The sequence below is a fragment of the Octopus bimaculoides genome, chromosome 9, assembly GCF_001194135.2.
Source record: "Octopus bimaculoides isolate UCB-OBI-ISO-001 chromosome 9, ASM119413v2, whole genome shotgun sequence".
NCBI lineage: Eukaryota > Metazoa > Mollusca > Cephalopoda > Octopoda > Octopodidae > Octopus > Octopus bimaculoides.
The window spans coordinates 33,352,669-33,370,991 of NC_068989.1; the positions used below are offsets into that span (position 1 = coordinate 33,352,669).

At 39.3% G+C, this 18,323-nt stretch overlaps 1 protein-coding gene across 4 annotated transcripts in view; it reads left to right on the top strand.

Moving 5' to 3' along the window:
* Positions 1-2,348: 2,348 nt before the first annotated feature.
* Positions 2,349-18,323, top strand: part of LOC106875106 (mitochondria-eating protein) — a 63,632-nt gene continuing 47,657 nt past the window's right edge. For all 4 annotated transcript variants that reach the window (XM_014923087.2, XM_014923090.2, XM_052970576.1 and 1 more), the window contains exon 1: positions 2,349-2,477. In XM_014923087.2, coding sequence (XP_014778573.1) covers positions 2,388-2,477 — 90 coding nt within the window. In that variant the 5' untranslated portion in view covers positions 2,349-2,387. The remainder of the gene's footprint in view (positions 2,478-18,323) is intronic.

The window sequence follows — 18,323 nt, forward strand, 5'->3', positions numbered from 1 at the left end:
AATACCGTAGCTTTACAGTGCTACCTTACCCCCTCCCAAAGCTGGGTCAGTCCAGTACAATTCCTCACTTGTTTTTCTGAACTTTTGGTGACCAGAAAGGGTCACCGATCACTCCTACGCTAAAAATAGCTGTACTTGTTCACAAGACAAAGGAAATACCATTATCCCCAACAACCAGAATACGGTTTCAAAACCCAGCTCGGGAGATAGGGATATAACATTAATTTGTATTTTCGGTGGTCGCATCAATATATATACACACACACACACACATATATATATATATATATGTGTGTGTGTGTGTGTGTGTATGTAATGTATGCTCTGAGGTTTTTTCCTTACCAGTACCAGCAGAAGTGTTAATGATCTCTGACACAGTCACCTCAAAGACTTGATATCCCCACTCACTGCCGAAGCTGGGCGTAGTGCCCTGGACCCTTATCAGCATGACAGAGCAGTTCCTGGAGAGAGACAGTGCTGGGCAGGCATCAATCACATTCACTCTGTCCATCAATCTTTCAAGCTGATGAAGCTTGGACCTGAGGGTGGAGTGAATGGCAAGCAGGAGGATTAGCGAACTGAGGATAAGGACGTCCGCTTTAGAGGTCACCTGTACTTGGTGAAGTAGTAAACATATCTCTGAGACAGAGACTGCAAAGCCCTCTGCTTCTTCCTGAAGCTTGGCATCCAAATCCATGAGCCTCGTGAATGCCACTGGATTCTTTTAGCCTCCGACCACTGTCATAGTGCTAGTCACCTTTCACATAATGCTGCCCTTAACAAAATCATAAAGCATGGCCTAGTTGTCGTAGGCTTCCCTTCCCAGCTTTTACTGTCAATGGTAAAAGGCCTGACGGTATGACAATTTTTCCACTCTGTAGTGGTAGGCCCCTTATCTGGGATGCCTCATGCCGTGACACCTCCAACAGCAGCCTGGTGAGTTCAACCCAGGCTCTGCTGTTCGTCAGGCTGAGAAAAGCAAACGGTCAAGGTATCAGTCGTTCTCTGATAGGTTTATGATTGAGCCTGTAGTAACGCCTGCGCATGCGTAGAATTAATAATGCAAGCGTTTCCCGCTCAATTCATTCTCTTTCTCGCTGGCCAGCGATTGAGCATGGACGTGTGTTTAAAAGCTGTCTCTACATCTTTCGGTCTTATACTCGACAGCTCGTTATTCTCACCTCTAAAGATGTATAACTAAAAGATTTGTATGTTTTACCAAGTAAATAAAAGTTGTTTAGTCTGGAGTTCAGCGTTCCGTCTATTTCTTTAAGTTTATAGTAGAAAGTCAGGTATACAATCTAAAGATGTATAACCCACTTTCTACTAAAAGCCTGTAGCAGTAGAGACCTCCTCCAGCATTCTTGGCACCATATCCCTGCTCACCATCATCGGGGTGGAGATGGTTGTCTGCAAATGCGAGCCCTGTGAGTCAGAGTGGCTGTTGCAACGTGTCTTCCTCTCCATATTTCGGGTCAACGTCTTTTCCATTTTCTCTGCTGGGACCATGAGGCGGTCTGACTTACAAGAAACAGTACGTTGTTCTTCTAAATGTAAAGTTACGTATTTATTGTTGGTATTGATTTCACTGTTTTACGCGATGCAAATCCCTCACTGATTCTTGTTAGTTCTTTTCTTTGTGTTTCGCCTTTGTACTATCATATAAAAGAAAAATTAGTCGTCATATGAATTATAGTTCTTCCAGTTTTCTTCGCAAATGATTGAAAGTAACGGTTAAGTCAGATAAGTTCTAATGAGGATAGGATTTTAAAATTTCGACCACAGGGGAAATAAAACAAAGCCGAAAATTTGAAATACTGTCGTTCGGACAAACCTGAGCCTACATTGTTTCAAGTTACGTTTTATTAACAAGTTAATGGTTTGAAAAATAGATAAAACTCAACTCCAGTCGATTTATCAGACTTTACATCGGTCACGACAACATATTTAAAAACATAAAAATTAAAAAGAAAACACTTAAAAGTCAATACTGACGCAGAAAATCAATATACACGTTAAGATTTGTACAAACTATTTATTAAAACAGGTATAAGTTAATTCTTTTTTATGTTCTTTCGTGTTATATCGTTTTTTCGCGCATGTCTTGGAGCCAAAATTTTTAACAAACTTATTTACAAAATAGAAAAAAATAGAGGATTACTGACATATGCTTAATTGAATACAAGGAAGAAAATTCTCTGCCAATTGTAAATATTTATTAGAACTAGAGAAAAAAACAACATAATTTACAATATTAAACAAGTTAGTAATTAATTAATTAATTCATTCATTTATTTCTCGCACTTAACAACAGTGTTTGATCACGTGATTATACTTAGCAACCTGTCTAGTCTTTGTTGTCAGCTGGAAATATCCGAACGAAAATTATGGCAGAAGACCGATTGCAACGACTTTGTCGAATTGCACCCTTTTCTAGGCTGCAAATCAAACTAGTAGATTGGCTGGAAGAATTTAACGCAAGTTAATCTTTTATATTTTAAAACCTTTCTATAGATATAATTGTTTCCTTCACGTTATTGAACTTAATTGGCTTGCTGAGGTCTACCATTTTTTTCCTTCACTTTAAGGGTAATTAACCAAAGTTGACATGATTTAATATCCAGTTTGGATCCATGCAGGTTGATGCTTGTAGGACTGTGCTGTTAGCTCTTGATCTCTAGCTAGAAGTCAACAGGTTCACATGAAACTTCTGATATACACACACGCACGTATTATATATTGAGATATTGGAATAGGTGTCCTCATCTTTGCTGTTATAGTTCAAATATATCGGCGCTAGCCCAACCTTGTAACGCCACTCCGTTTTCTTGGGGTATCCCAAAGTTAAAGGCTCTGAAATATCTTCTCTTTTTTTTTTTTAATTAAAACGATGTGTAGGTATACCTACACAAGTGTATACCACACCAACTTTGTTTTCTCACAACTTTCAGTAAAATGGGTATTATCTAATGAAATTTTCAACAAATACTTTTCAGATGTTTGCGATTCCAGTTTTATCGGAATTTATTGTGAAAAAGTTTTTGGAGTTGAGGAAGGGGAAAGAGAGGCGTTTCGGATAATTCATACAAGTTGACTTTGTTTCCTCAAAACTTTCAGAAAAATGGGTGTTTTTAAATGAAATTTTCTACAAATAGCTTCTTAGATGTTATAGATTACAATTATATCGGATTTTAATGTTGAAAAAAAAAAAAAAGAAAATGGTGGACACGCGCACATACATATTGGCATACATCATTAAAAATAACCATTTTTCTGAAAGTTATGAGGAAACAAATTTAGTGGGAGACTGTATGCTTTTGTAGGTATGCCAACGATCCAATTCCTTTCACATGTGTTGTATGTGTGAATAAGCGTGTGCTTCGATGCATGAATTGAAGTGTTTCAATCGTGACTGTAAGACCTTTTTAAAAGCATTCCAGCTGGGAACATTGTTTTTCAAAATCAATCTTTCTTAATAGCATTCCAGGTGTGGCCATCCCGTTTTTCAAAAGTATACCATCTTTGTTGTTTGTCATGCATTCCAGATGTGATTATCTCATCTAGTATTAAGGCACCACCCCCCCATGTCACACTCGAAAGTCTTAAAAAAATAAAACAGGTTTCTTCTGATAATGTAGGTTGTCATGGGTAGAGTGCCTTTGATCAAAAGTCTGCTGGATCAGAACTGATCTGGAGCTAGATACCAATGACTACTAGCCACAGATTCGTATGTGTACAGTTGTGTGTGTGGGCACTGCTAAATATAATAGCAACATTCCACATCAGTACATAAATTGTGTTGAAATGCATAGAAATATTGAAAGAACATCAGTAAAAATGCTTTATGATATTTCTTCCAACTTTTTTACATTCAAACCCCATCAATGTCAACTTTGCCCCTCATCCTTTCAGGGTTAATAAAATAAAGTTCCAGTCAAGTATTAGGATAAATGATATTGACTTACCCCTCCCACCAGAATCGCTGGATTTGTATCTGAATTAGAAGCTGTTCTTTTAAATAAGCCTGAAAAATATGGGATAGCATGAGTGGAATGTCTCTTTATAAGTTGTTTTGATCAGAGCTGCCCTGGGGTTAAACAACAGTAACAACAAGCAACAGACTCATCCCAGCCAATGAACAATCCTCTATGTGACCATTCTATTTGCTAGAAATAGCAACTAGATCATTACTGAAATGCTTTTGATTGTAGAGGTGTAACCGGATCAAGGCTGACCAAGGGCAAAAAACCACACCAACAAACTACAGTTTTCTTTCGATAGAGATTGATCACAATTTCCAGCCAATCATGTGACTGTTTAGGAGTTTCCTCATTAACTGAGATGAGTTTGTTACTAGTTGTTCTTGTGTAGCCATAAGGCATCTCTGATCTAACAGACCTGTGATCAAAGGTATTCCATCCATGACTATCACCAGTCATTGCAGTCCAAGGTAATTGATTTACAGTTTGAATAGCTTCAAATCAGTACATGTTTGAAGTAGCTTCAAATCAGCATGAAGGAAATTCCAGCGAGTTGGCATTCAGGAGAGTAAGCACTAGACATTAGTAAGGGGCCTGTGGGGAAACACACAAATTGAGAAATAAAAGAAGGAGGCAGATAGTATTGAGTAAGGTTAGATTGAGATGGTGTACAACCAGCTAGCTCCATGAAGCAGAGGCCGTTGTTGTAACAATGGATGAAGTAGAGTGAGGAGACGGCTTGTTGGTGGGTAGAGATAGAAATATGGTGGTAAATTAGTCCTTGCTAGATAGCTTTCTTTTGGATATGATTGAAGATGGTTTTGTATGTAGAAGTGGTGCTGTCCTAAATCTGGGATTAGTATTCCAATGTGAGTCAACAATTGTTCAAGGCTGAAGTCTCTTCTGAGTAATCTTTGGGGTACAATTCTTATGTGAATGGGAAATCACAGAAGAGATCATCAGTGAGGGTAAGACCAAGCATTTGCAATGATTTTTGAGGGTTTAATTGTGTATTATCCAAGAATAGAGAGGGGTAGAATATTGTCTTTTTGTGTTGTTGAAAGAGATAAGATTGTGATGTCCCCATTCAAGAACAGTTATGAGGTTTCCTTTAATGAAGGCAGATGTGAGGTGCTTGGTTGCATGTGTGTGATGAAGATTAGGGAAGAGTGAGGTGTAAGATTATTTGCGTAGGATTGAGTATTTCTAGAGGTGAGAGCAAGAAGTTTAATAAAGTGAGAAGAGTGAAAATTACATAATCAAGCCTGATGACATACCAGAGCTGGAGTATGGGAGCGTGAGATAGTCTCATCAATTTAAATTATAGTCTGATAAGAAATTTCCAACTCAAGAGCCAAGAGACAGATGGAATCTGTTAGGGAAGAAAATGTTTCACTTTACACAATATTGTTTTTGTCAAATTTCTCAAGGACAATGGAATATTGATGTGTGTAGATACCTAATAGATCTGGCTCTATGGAAAGTGCACTTGTGTCACTGAGGAGGAAGAGGGGCAGGAAGTAAACATAAACAACTGTTTCCCTTACTTTTAAAGATACTGAAAGTGAGCAATTGGTCAATAGTTGGCAAGATTAGAGAGGTTGCTCTTCTTGATGGTAGGATATACTGTAGTGTATTTACAAAAATCAGGATAGATTGCTACAAAGACAGAGGGAAAGTTTGATGGGAATAGAGGTTAACACTGTTTGAGGGCAATGGAAATGATATTTTCAGGGCTTTTGGTCTTGTTGGTTTGAATATCCTGGAGATGTTTGCACACTTGGCCTATACAGTGGTGAAGCTGGTGGGATGTTGGAAGAAAGTTTTTGGTGAAGTTTTGCAAATGTGCATAATGTGAAGTTGCATTCAAACTGGGCAACAGTCATGGAAGCTTTCTTTGCAGACTTACTATTTATGGAGCCATCATTACTGAGGAGTGATGAGTAGGAAGAATTACACGAAATTGGGTGGGATCCTTTTGGTATGAGAACAGAAGGATTTGCTGCAATTTGGAAGGCAGAGGAGTAGATTTGGTTCTTAACAAATCATAATGTTAATTGTAGACTAAGAGATTAGTCTATGATCAACATTACAGTAGGCTGATAGTTAGAGACTTTTCTTGAGGACTGGGAACACTGTCACATGCTGAGATAGGTATTAACAGAGAGTCCCATGAGATAGGTGCAACTTAGAACCATATTATTTGTGAGAGATATGAATGTCATCTGCTTATTTTCAAAAACTAAAATATATTATTATATTCATGGTTCAGATTTTATCATTCCTATTTTCATAAAGCTAATCTTCAGTTTCTATTTTATTTCTCATTTTCTTTTTTCGGACAACAAAATAGTATTGCCTGTGCATTTCCTTGCAATTTAGTCAAAATAATAATTTAATAAGTCATATTCTTCCCCTTTCCAATATATCTACATACCAAAAAAATACGATTAGTTTTTAACCAGTTTTCTTCATTTATTTTTAATAGCTTAGTCAGAGGAGGAAGGGTAATATCTATGACTTTATTTCAGAGGCTCCAAGACTGGTGGTCGAAAGAATGGGAGTCATCCTGAGATTGATGACTTTGTCTAAATACTGTGGCAGAAAGGGCCCTATTAAAAGGCACCCATAGGCCAGAATTAAGTCTCCCATCCAAGAACAGGAATGGTCAATCAAATTTCATTCAGAAAACTTTGATCAACATGAGGCTATGATAGAAAACATTTGCTCCAGGTGCTGCACACCTAAAACTTCATAGTTGCAAAGCATGCACCTTAATTGCTTAGCTTTTATACACACAAAACTTTACTTCTCAATTAAAAAGTTCCTGAACTAGTTTTGTTGTGCACCAACAGATGGCAGCACATGGTTGTGTGCACAGTGAGAGCTAGCAGTGACCTTCATGAGACAGTGTGCCAAGTGACATCGCTGTGTTTACTTCACAGGTTATGAAATTTGTGTTTTTGTGGGAATGTGTATGCTATAGTCTGTGATTTTGTTATGGAAACATGGAACAAAGAGCCAACGTGAAATTTTGCCTTAAACTTGGGAAGTCTGCTACAGAAACATTGAGCATGTTTTGGCAAGCTTACGGCAATGAAGCAATGGGCAGTACGCAATATTTCAAGTGGCATAGGTACTTTAAAAGCGGAAGAAAATCTCTGGAAGACGATGAGCAATCTGGAAGACTTGCCATGAGAATCACCCCCAGAAATGTGGTATTCATCCCTCTGGGCCAGACTGTAAATTTAGGGTTCTACTGCAACGTTTTGAAACATTTGAGGGAGAACATTTGGCAAGAGTGACCAGATTTGTGCAAAGAATTGGATTCTTCTTGACGACAATGCACCCTGTCACCAAGCTCTCCTCATTTGTGAGTTTTTCTCCAAAAGCATGGTATTGCTTCCACACTCATCCTGTTCACCAGATTTAGCACCTGTAGGCTTCCATCTTTTCCCCAAAATGAAAATTCAACTCAAGGATTGCTATTTTAATACAGTTGTTGAGATACAAAGTGAATCACAGAATTTCCTCAACTCATGGAAAACGACTGCCAGGCCAGATTCCAGAAGTGACTATTTTGAAGGAAACTTATGTAGATAAGTTATTTTTTATTAAACATAACTAATCCCAAAACTATTTGATACCACCTTGTATATTTATATTGAAACCAGAAAGTACAATTTTTTTTAATAATTATCATGCAAAAAGGCATTTTCTCTATCAAATTTTGTGTTTTTAACAAAATGTTTGTATATAAATCAAGTACACTATGAGGTATATGAAAAATAAAATTTGTTCCACAAAAAAGCATAATACATTCACATAAATCTTGCTAAATATATGTTCAAATCAAATACTGGCCCATATATGTAAAGAAAAATTTCCTTTAGTTTTCATTTAACTTTTTGGTTAATATTAAGTTAGGAAAAGGTAGCGAGCTAGTAGAATCATTATTAGCATGCTAGGAAAAATGTTTAATGGCATTTCATCTGTCTTTACATTTGAGTTTAAATTCTGCCAAAGTCAACTTGGCCTTTGATCCTTTCAGGGTCAAAACAAATACCGATTGAGCATCGGGATCGATGTAATCAACTTACTCCCAACCCAAATTTGTTGGCCTTGTGCCAAAGTTTGAAACGAATATTAAGTTAGGACGAAGTACATATCATATAAAGGACTGTTTGTTTTCATTAGGCTTTCTAAGTGTGGAGATATTTGAATAGGATTAGTGTCAGTCAAATTAGATTGTGACTGAATTTAGTAAATGATTATTATAATACTCACAAGTAAGGATTAGGTTTTCTTTCTCTACTTAAGGTTATCTCGTTTTTGTGTCATTGATTATTGCTCCTCTTATAATTAATAACCAACAATAACAGTAAATTTAAAACCTTGTGTTTGTGTGTGTGTTTGCATGCACGCGCATACATCTATAACCTCATGTATTATAGATAACATGATGTCAATACCATACCAACAGCTATTATCTTTGCATGGAATCAAATTGGTTATTATTATCATTAACCATGAAGTAACTTAATTTTATGGAGCCTTATTTCTTCTTACTTATTGTTGTATTGTAATACCATTTCCTTTCTTGTATCTTCATTTTTTCCATTTTATTATTGCTGTCAAGAAAAATGTAATAATCCATCTAGTGAATTAAAATTAATATATCATGAGGAAAGAAGGGCTCTTGGGAAACATTTCTAGTACTGACTTCTTGACTGATATATAATTTTCTGTCTCTCAGAGGTTAGTGATAAGGTCATCAGTTATGAAATTCAAACAAAATTCACTGTACAAACAGTAGCATGCTGTATAGTAATTGGTTGATCAGAAATCACTTAATATTTTAAAGTTTAAATTCCAACAAAGATTAATTTATTTTCCATCCTTCTGAATTTCATAAACTAAGGATTTTAATCAAAGTCATCATTGCCATCATCTTCATTGTCATCATTACCATTGTCACTGTCACCTCCATTGTTTTACTTCCATTTTCCCATACTAACACGGGTTGAGTTGATCTTTCTCAAACAGCTTCTTGTCACTTTTTTGCAGTCCTTTATCATCTCCTTTCTGAGTTTCAGTATCTTCAGATCAGCTTTTACCACTTCTTCCCATGTATTTTTCTCCTGTTGATCCTTTCCACTTGAATTGTTTACCACTTCCTATAGGTTTTATATGCATGACATATCAGTAGCAGGTACTGTCCCCCTTACACACTACTGCTGATTTCTCCTTGTAACTGTTTATCTCCCAGTTCATTTGTGCTTCATTATTCACAAGCACTGACATTACAACCCAGCAAAGTATGCTCATTTCATTTCTTACCAGTCCTTTGCTCATCCAGTGTATGTTTCACTACCATGCAGTATTGCACTTTAGGTCACTGGTGTATGAGGGAACTGTAATGCAGGGAAATAAGAAACAATTCGCTTACCTTCTCGTTGTCTGCCATCCAGCTGTACTAAGTCCAAAACTCACACCCTGCCTGTCACACCTAACAAAAGCAGCTGCTAATGCTAATTCCTCTAGCTCACTCCTCTCATGTCTGTTTATGGCGAATGCACCAAGGCAAAAGAGGATGATCCTGGTCTTCCTTCCCTCACTTCCCCTCTCACCCTTCCTGTTCCGGTCAGGCCCCTTGACCGTTGATGTCACAGTCTTTTCCTTCCGGCTCATCTCATCCCTACATGCACCCCTGATCTCAAAGGTCACCTTCTCACTTTACTTCACATCAAAATGCCATCAACTCGGGTGGATACCTCACATGCTCTGATCTCTGTAGGGAGGGAGCCTCATTCTCTTCCTCTCCCCCACCTTCATCGTCTGATGAAGTGACAATTCTGCAAACGTCCAAGATATGGAGTGGCATTCCATCCACAGGAACACTATTTTTGGAGTTAACAGCTGCTGTTCCACTGAGATGTGCAGTGTGCCTTTGGGGGCTTGACCCAGACTTCATCTCCCACCTTCACAAAAACAAGCTTTCTCTCTTCTGCAGAGCATTCTGGTGGTTTACTCAAATGCTGTCATTTATATCTGAATATCTCTGTGTGTGGCATGGACTCTTCAGCCTGTCCTGAGTGGGGTGACATATTGTACCAGAATACTGCTTCCAATATTATCAAACATCTCCTTCAGTATCTTCAAACAAAATACAGTGCCATTGTCCATCAGCAATTTGTCCACAGGGCCCTACTCTAGGAATATCTCATTCAGGATACGTGCAATCTCATCTGCAGTACCTGTCTTCAATTCTTTTCAAATGGCCATCCAACTCGGCCCACAGTCAACTATCAAGAGATACATCCCCTGCCGGTAGTGTATCACATCCACCACCAATCATCTCCAGTTGTGCTCTACCGAGATGTTTCCCTGCTCATGCACACCTGGAGCAGGGTCAATGGATTGACACCTGTCATAATTCCCAACCACTTTTTGGATGCTTTGTCTAGTAACATCAGCGTCAGCTCTCCTGGTAAGATACAGGGTTCTATCCACACCCATATGATACATGGTATGCAGTTTCCTTAGTTCCAAGTCACTTAACCAACACACTGCAGCTATCCCTTGCTTTGAATCTTCTGGCTCCACCAACCCTGGTTAGATGTCTGCTTTGTTCCTTTCTGAACACAAAGACCACACTCAGCTTCAAACCAAATTCGGCAGTTAACTCTCCTAGAACCCCTAGGTGGCACTTTACTAACATCTCTACAGCCCCTTTACTAACATCTCTGCAGCTCTTTTCATTGGTGATCACTGATCCTACCCAGCCACACATGGTGGCTTAATTAGTTCAGATTTTGATGGAGTGCAGCCCCCATTTCAGGGCCAAATTCACCCCATTAGTACAGCATCCAACTCAGTCATGTTGATGGGGTTGTAACCATCAGCTTTTCAAAGCCAGGCTGCGTTCACCACTTTGATGCCTCCGATATCCAATACAACTCCTATCGCTATGCTGCTAGCATTGCACCATACAGTCCCATTCTCCAATTTGGGAACATACAAGTTATCTCTTACTGGGTCCTCTGCTCTTGTCCTCTCTAGGCTCTCCTGCATCATCACCACCGTCCCCTTTCCCACTTTTGCTCCCAAGTTTTCCCCTTCTGCTCATGTCTTGATGTAGCTGCATACTGTCTGTAGCCTCCCTGTCATTGGGTAGTGTCCCACTAGTCTTCCACACATCAGGAATAGGTCTCTCCTGCTGACAGTGGTATCCAATTCCAGGATCACATTCCCCCTCTGGAACACCAATGAGCCTGTTTTATCTCTTTGAAGCTTGAGCCCCACTGCGGCTTCTCCAGCCATTGGTTCCAGTGGCTTTGTAATCAGCCTGAATTTCTTGAGATGACTTACAACATCTATGGCAGACACTACAGTCTCATCTACCAAGATGTCATCTATACAGGAATTGGTGGCCCTTCTTATCCTGTCCACCTTTCCTAGGATAGACTTGAGCACTGTTGCCATGATTTTCAGCACGGAATTTAGCCTGAAACCCAGTCTAGTGAAACAGCATGTCTGGCCCTTGTATCACACCATCTGATACCACCACAGTTTCTCACTCACATGCCAACTTCAAATCGACAATAGTTGCTACCCTTGTCATCTGTCTCCACTCATGTAGCATCTCACTGCAGACGTTAGTCACCTTGCTACCCATGTGGCACGATACATGGCTATTCATCTCCCAAAAGTCCAGTACCGGCCTGACTTTGTCCTTTGTTGGCTGCACCACTGCCATTAATGATAGCACTCTGCTCACTATCTCCTTCTTCCACAGGATAAGGACACCCTCCTTAATCCACCTCTCTACTTCACCTTCAAACTCACTCCTGGCATGTCCCTTCAAGGTATGCTGGTAGCAGCTCAGCCTGTTCTTCAGCATCAGAGGCTCCCCTTTCTAGCACCACTCTACCATCCACTACTGACTGTCGAACACCACCCGCAAATCTTTGTCCTCAACGGTGTAAGCAGTACACTCCCTTGTGGAGCTCTGCTCCCTCTCATGTTGCAGACATACAGTACATGATGTCCCTGCACCACCAAACGAAACCATGTCTCCATCAATGCTGACACCTCCAAGATGGCTGATTGTGTCCATCCCCATCACCATGTCAATTCCATTTACCATGTGGTCAATCACAATCGTCTGCAGCTCAGTGCCGTTCCCTGCACCGCTATCTCCATGTCACTGCTACCTTTACATCCAATCTCACTGCCATTGACCACCCAAACACCACTTGTGCCCTTCCATTTTTTGTCACCCTTGGGGTCCATGAGAGATGTCATGCAGCTTGTATTTGTGAGAGCTTTGAACACCTTTCCCCCAACCAAGACTTCAACTATAGGCAGTGACTGCATGAGCACCTCTACTTGCTCGCAAGGGAAGTTTGAGAGGCAGTAACTTCCCCATAGCTTTTTCTTTAACTGCAGTTTTGAGCAATATACCCAGTTTGCCTGCACTGGTAGTAAATAGGTCCAGGCTTCATCTCCACACAGTCCCTCACCATAGGCCAGTGCTCAAATGTCAGGGACTGTACGTGAATGGTCGCTGTCACTCTGCAACAGTTTTCTTCACCCTGTTCTTTACCAGTCGTTGCACTACATGGCAGGCACCCACAGCTACCATCGCTGCTGCCTTCCACCCAGTGTTTTATGTTGATATGCGGGCTTGAGTGATGAGCTTGCTCATTGCCATTTTCTTGTTACCTGGCAGTTGTTGCAGTCGTACTGATATATTGTCGGGAAAGCCATTTACAAAGGTCAGTCATGCCACCTTCTCTATACCGTCTTCGGTAAAACCAGACAGCATGGCCAGTCTCCAAGCCTCCACAGCATACTCAACAACCTGTTCCCCTGCCCACCTGACCATTCCCAGCTTAGCAAGCGCAGTATACATTCCTTCCATATAGGCTTCCCTCAAGCCCTGCTCAAACTTTGTTGTGCTTAATTGGTCTTCCTTGTCAATCCCGAGGTACAGTGCCAGTGTGCTTCCCTCCAGGTACAGGGCCATGAGACCTGCTACATTATCGATGTCTTGTAGCCTAGCCACTATTTTGATCTTATATTGCCTTCGTCATAGAAAGGTCTAACAGTATCACTACCAATCCTTATCTTCACTGCTATCACGTGGAAGGGGATAACAACAACAGAGAAATATACTTATACACAAGTGCCAAAATAGCTTGTTGTATGAGGGAACTGTAATTCAGGGAAATAAGAAACAGTTTGCCTACTGTCCAGCTTGCCTACCATCCAAAACTCGTGCCCTGCCCATCGCACCTAATGAAAGTAGCTGCTAATGCCAATCCCTCTAGCATGCTCCCCTCATGTCTGTTTGTGGTGAATGCACCAAGGCAAAAGAGGACGGCCCTGGTCTCCCTTCCCTCACTTCCTCTCTCACCCTTCCTGTTCCAGTCAGGCCCCTTGACCATTGACGTCAAAGCCCTTTCCTTCTGGTTCCACTCATCCCCACAGTCACTGCTATTTCTATTATTGTGGAATGCACCATAGCACAATGGCATTTTCTTAACAAACTAAATTTATTACCTGGATTTTGAATTACTTAGTTCACCAATATTTTGAAATAAAGCTTAAATATTATTATTTCTGCTTTAGTCTTAAGTAAATCATTTAGTAACTCATTATGCCTGCATAAAATAAAAGAATAATTAATGAAATATCATGCTTAAAATGAGTAAAACGAAAATGATGACATATCTACACTAATAGATATCTATATAGATTTGTAGAAGATTTAAGCAAATGATTTCTCCTGGTAGCTTCATGTAACAGAATGATTAGGAAAAATACTCAGGCATGACTAATGCATAAAGACTTAGTGTTAATTTCTAATGACGTTGCCAGATTTGCATCTTAAAGATAAGGCTACTTTCAAGAGCTTGGAAGTTAGCTGATGTTATTCAGTTACTGGTGCTTTAGTACAACCCATATTGGAGTACTAATCACTGATCTATAAACATAAAAAAGTAGCCATTCAGCTAATTTAACAAAGATTATTTACTCAGGAACATATTAAATCCATTAGTTAGTTAACAAACCTGTTTTTTCTTCTCTCTGCCAATTCTTCCAATACTAAATTGGCTTCTACTTTTTCTGAACTAGGGGAGCTGTATACCACCTTCAAGCAGTGCATTCATTGCCTTTCATAATCTCCACTGCTTTTCATCCATCAAATGATATAGTAATTTAGACTGGAAAAATCCTAAGGAGGGCTGTAGATATCATGAATGACTGGGCAAATAAATGTTGATCTACAGACATTCAAACTATACATCAGTCTCACTAATCTGGGAAGATCCAGATAAGTCGTATGTAGCAATTCACTACTTTTATGTATAAGCTTTCGTTTTTTACCTATCTTTCTCTAATATAACAACACATCACTTTTGACAAACTGGAATATATATAATTCTTTCCTTTGTTGCTGCTGCTGGTTCTTCATTATCATCATCAACTTCTTCTTCTTCTTCTTCTTCTTCTTCTTCTTCTTCTTCTTCTTCTTCTTCTTCTTCTTCTTCTTCTTCTTCTTCTGTTGTTGTTGTAACTAGACTGTTACTTCTCATATGATGGGTGGCTTTGGAGGTATACTTTTGCTAATGCGGGTAATTTGATAACAGTTAAATTATAAATATTTTTCTATGTCATATTTCTTGATATCACTCATGATGGCAAAAGTGCATAAATACTATTTTAGTAATTGTAGTCATATTCATTTGGAACAATTTGCTAGAAATTGTTAAGTTAATGAATACCCTACTGATTAATGCAAGAAATGCTTACCCTGCTGATGAATAGCTTACTTGAAAAGCATCTTAGAAAATATATATCCATTACAATAAATATTAACTGTTGCTGAACCTTTTATAGCTACTACTCTGTCATTTCTTCCTCCTCCTCCTCCTCCTCCTCTATCTCTCTGATTCTTTCTCTCTCATTGTGTGCACAATGTGTGTGTGTGTGTGTGAGTGTGTAGTATTTCATTAGAGACCAGTATTTTTACATACATTTCATAATTATTGTGTTTGACATGTGATGGACTGGTTTGCAGTATGGGCTATTCCTAATGTGTCATGATTTCCAGTTATGTTATATGTGAAGCTCAACATCTTAAGATCTATCTTTCCTTCCACATTTTGTGCTGCAAGAGCCTTTCACTCTCAGCATAACATTTATAAATAAAGACAAAATTAAAGACAAAGTTTAAATGAAGAATATATCAAATATCTATGCTTTTCTACTTCCCACTAATAATGTTGATCACCCCCAATGGAAGCAGTACAAAGACCCACTAGCATAGCTAGAGTGTGTGCTGCCCGGGGTGGCCCTTCTGTTTGCAGAAATCACATATTGCCTACAGCAGACTGCCTCTACCCCCCCCCCCCCGCCAGCTATGCTAGTCCATAGACCCAATGTTATAATACACAGCTAAAAGCAACAGTATTTGGTTTACAATATTGAATAACAGCAGAGTATGATCAAAGTGTAATGAATGTAAATGTTTACTGTGTAATTTATGATAGCATGATGCAGAGTTGTTGATATTTGTGCTTGTACAGTAACAGAAAATACCATGCTACCATTTGGACTCTTATTTGACTTAACATGTGTCTAATATTTCAGACCAGTTGAAATTTGAAAGAAGGTGGAAAAGTCTGGAATGAGCCAACATTGTTTTTTTTTTTTTATGTGTCTGGTAAATTTCTTGCACTCAAATAGACAAAAGGCCATTGATATCTGTTGAGGCTAAACAAAACTAATGTACAAGTAGAGTGAGGATGAAATGAGAGAGCATACTATCAACTTACACATGATTATTGAAACACTGAAAATCAAAAGTAGAGACACAGACTGGCTTGTTTGATATCAAGCATATGCATCAAGTAAAAGAGAAATATAGATTTTTGCTTGCTTTTATAATTGAAACTAAGTTTCACTGACATAGTTTCTAATTGGTTTAAATCTTTAACTTGGCTAAATTCCCTCTTGATCAAAACAACACTTGTGACAAAGATGAACTAAATGTCTGCAGTTGAAATTATTGCTACACACTTTTTTTTTCCAGCACTTATCAACCATTTTTATTATATGTCCATACCAATGTTATCATTTCTCTTCCATACAGAAGCTAAGGACTTTATTGCCAGTTGTTTTCTCAGCTACCAACATGTCTTTCATACAAGTGAACATCACACATCCAATGAATCACATCTGACTTATTTTTTATTCAGTTTCTACACATGCTCCACAGATATTGTTTATATTTCACTACTATGATCTGTTACACTCCTCATATGGATTTCATACTGCCTACTTTTTACAAAAAAAGTAATGATCAATTATTTCTAGTGAGCTATCATGGACTTCCACTTCATGGGTACCTTATTTACTGAATACTTACCATGTCTAAAGTTTTATTCTTTGGTAGTCTATCAAAAATTCCTCAGTATTTTTTGCATGTATCTATTGCCTGCAGTGAGTAAAAGTATCTAGTGTTGACTTTCTCCATACTAAGCAAAATCGCTCCCTCGGTGTCATGTGTTCTCTATAATTTGGCTTTTAGATTTTGAAGTTTGGAATTTCTCTGCAATGCTTTGCAGGCATTTCTGTGTGGTTAAGAAGTTCACTTTGCAACCATGTGGTTTTCAGTTTAGTCACACCATGCAATACCCTAAGCAAGTATCCTCTACTAAAGCCTCAAACTGAAGCCTTCTGAGATGTCTGTTGTGTGTGTGTGTGTGTATACACAGATTGAACCGTAAAAGACAGGCGATTTTTTCAAATGTCATTTTTATATGGTAAATTCTAAAAAATTATTTTGGGGATGTAAGTGTAAATATTCCAAGACATGCTGGTTTAAGGCTGAGATCCAAATTGCAGGTAACCTTTCAACTTTCTCTGAAACAAGATGCCAAAACACAGCTGTGTCAAATGCCGTGGGTGGCAGTCACAACCAATTGTCATGACAACCAAAATACATGTGCATCTCCTGGAGGTTATAGGTATAAAAATCAACTCGAACCACATTCCTGGCATTCATGATTTGGACACATCAGATATGACCTGATTGTCAGCAGCACAGGGAGAACAAGCTATTGGCCAATTGCAAGCAGAGCAGCGTCTCCTAGTTGTTGCAAAAGCTTACAATGTCCATGTTACCTGCAACAGTGATACAACAATACCAACAGCACTGCAGACCATGCCCGCAGAGTGTGTCCCCTGGTGGCCACACCCAGGCAGGACCTCTTCATTTACTGTAATTGCTTCAGACTGGCCAGTTTGGCAGCTCATGAGACCATTGGCACTGGACAGTGACCTATCACTGATGACATGATACAACATCAACTGGCTGCCAACAACCTGAGTTGCCATCGTCCTGCTCAAGGGCCTGTCCTCACTGCCTCATGACTACAGTGTACTACACAGCAATGACATTGGTGGCATCAACAATGGAGGTCAATAGTTTTCTCTGACAAGAGCCAGTACTGCGTTTCCACCTCGGATGGCAGAGTGAGGGTGTGGCATAGGAGGGTTGAATGCTACAGAGATGCATATGTCATGAAGAGAGACGTGTAGGGTGGCCAAAGCATTATGGTTTGGAGTGCTATAGGCCTGAATCAGAGAATTAGGCCCCATGTGTTCCAAAATGTTGGTGCAGGCAGAGGGAATAACATCACAGCGCAGCACTATGTTGACCAGATCCTAAGACCTCACATCATGATTTCTTTGCACATCACCATAGCCACGTGTTCCAGCAAGACAATGCTCCCTCCCACACAGCCAGGATCACCAGGGACTTCCTGCATCAGCACAACATCAGAACCATGCCATGGCCAGCTCTCAGCCCAGATTTTGAAGCCAATTGAACACCTGTGGAATGAAATCCAGAGACGGCTGAATCAGGTAGCACCAAGGCCGACAACTTGTGTGGAATTCAAGGCAGCTTTCTTCAGGGTGTGAGCACAGGTGCCAATGGCTTTTGTGAACTGCCTCATGCACTCCATGTACTGACGCTGTATGGCCGTTTTGAACACCCAGGGAGGGCATACATGGTATTGAACACGTCACGCCCTACAATCTCAATGTGTTGGATATGCTCACTACCAGAACACATGACAATGGACCATAGACTGTGGTCAAAGTGGATCCAAGAAATTGACTTTATCAGATTTATCAAAATTTATCTCTGTCATAATGAAATTAAAACATATTTCACAGTCACAAATGTCACGCATTTCTTTTGCAGCTCAGTGTATATGTGCGTGTGTGTGTGTGTATATATATATATATATATATATATATATA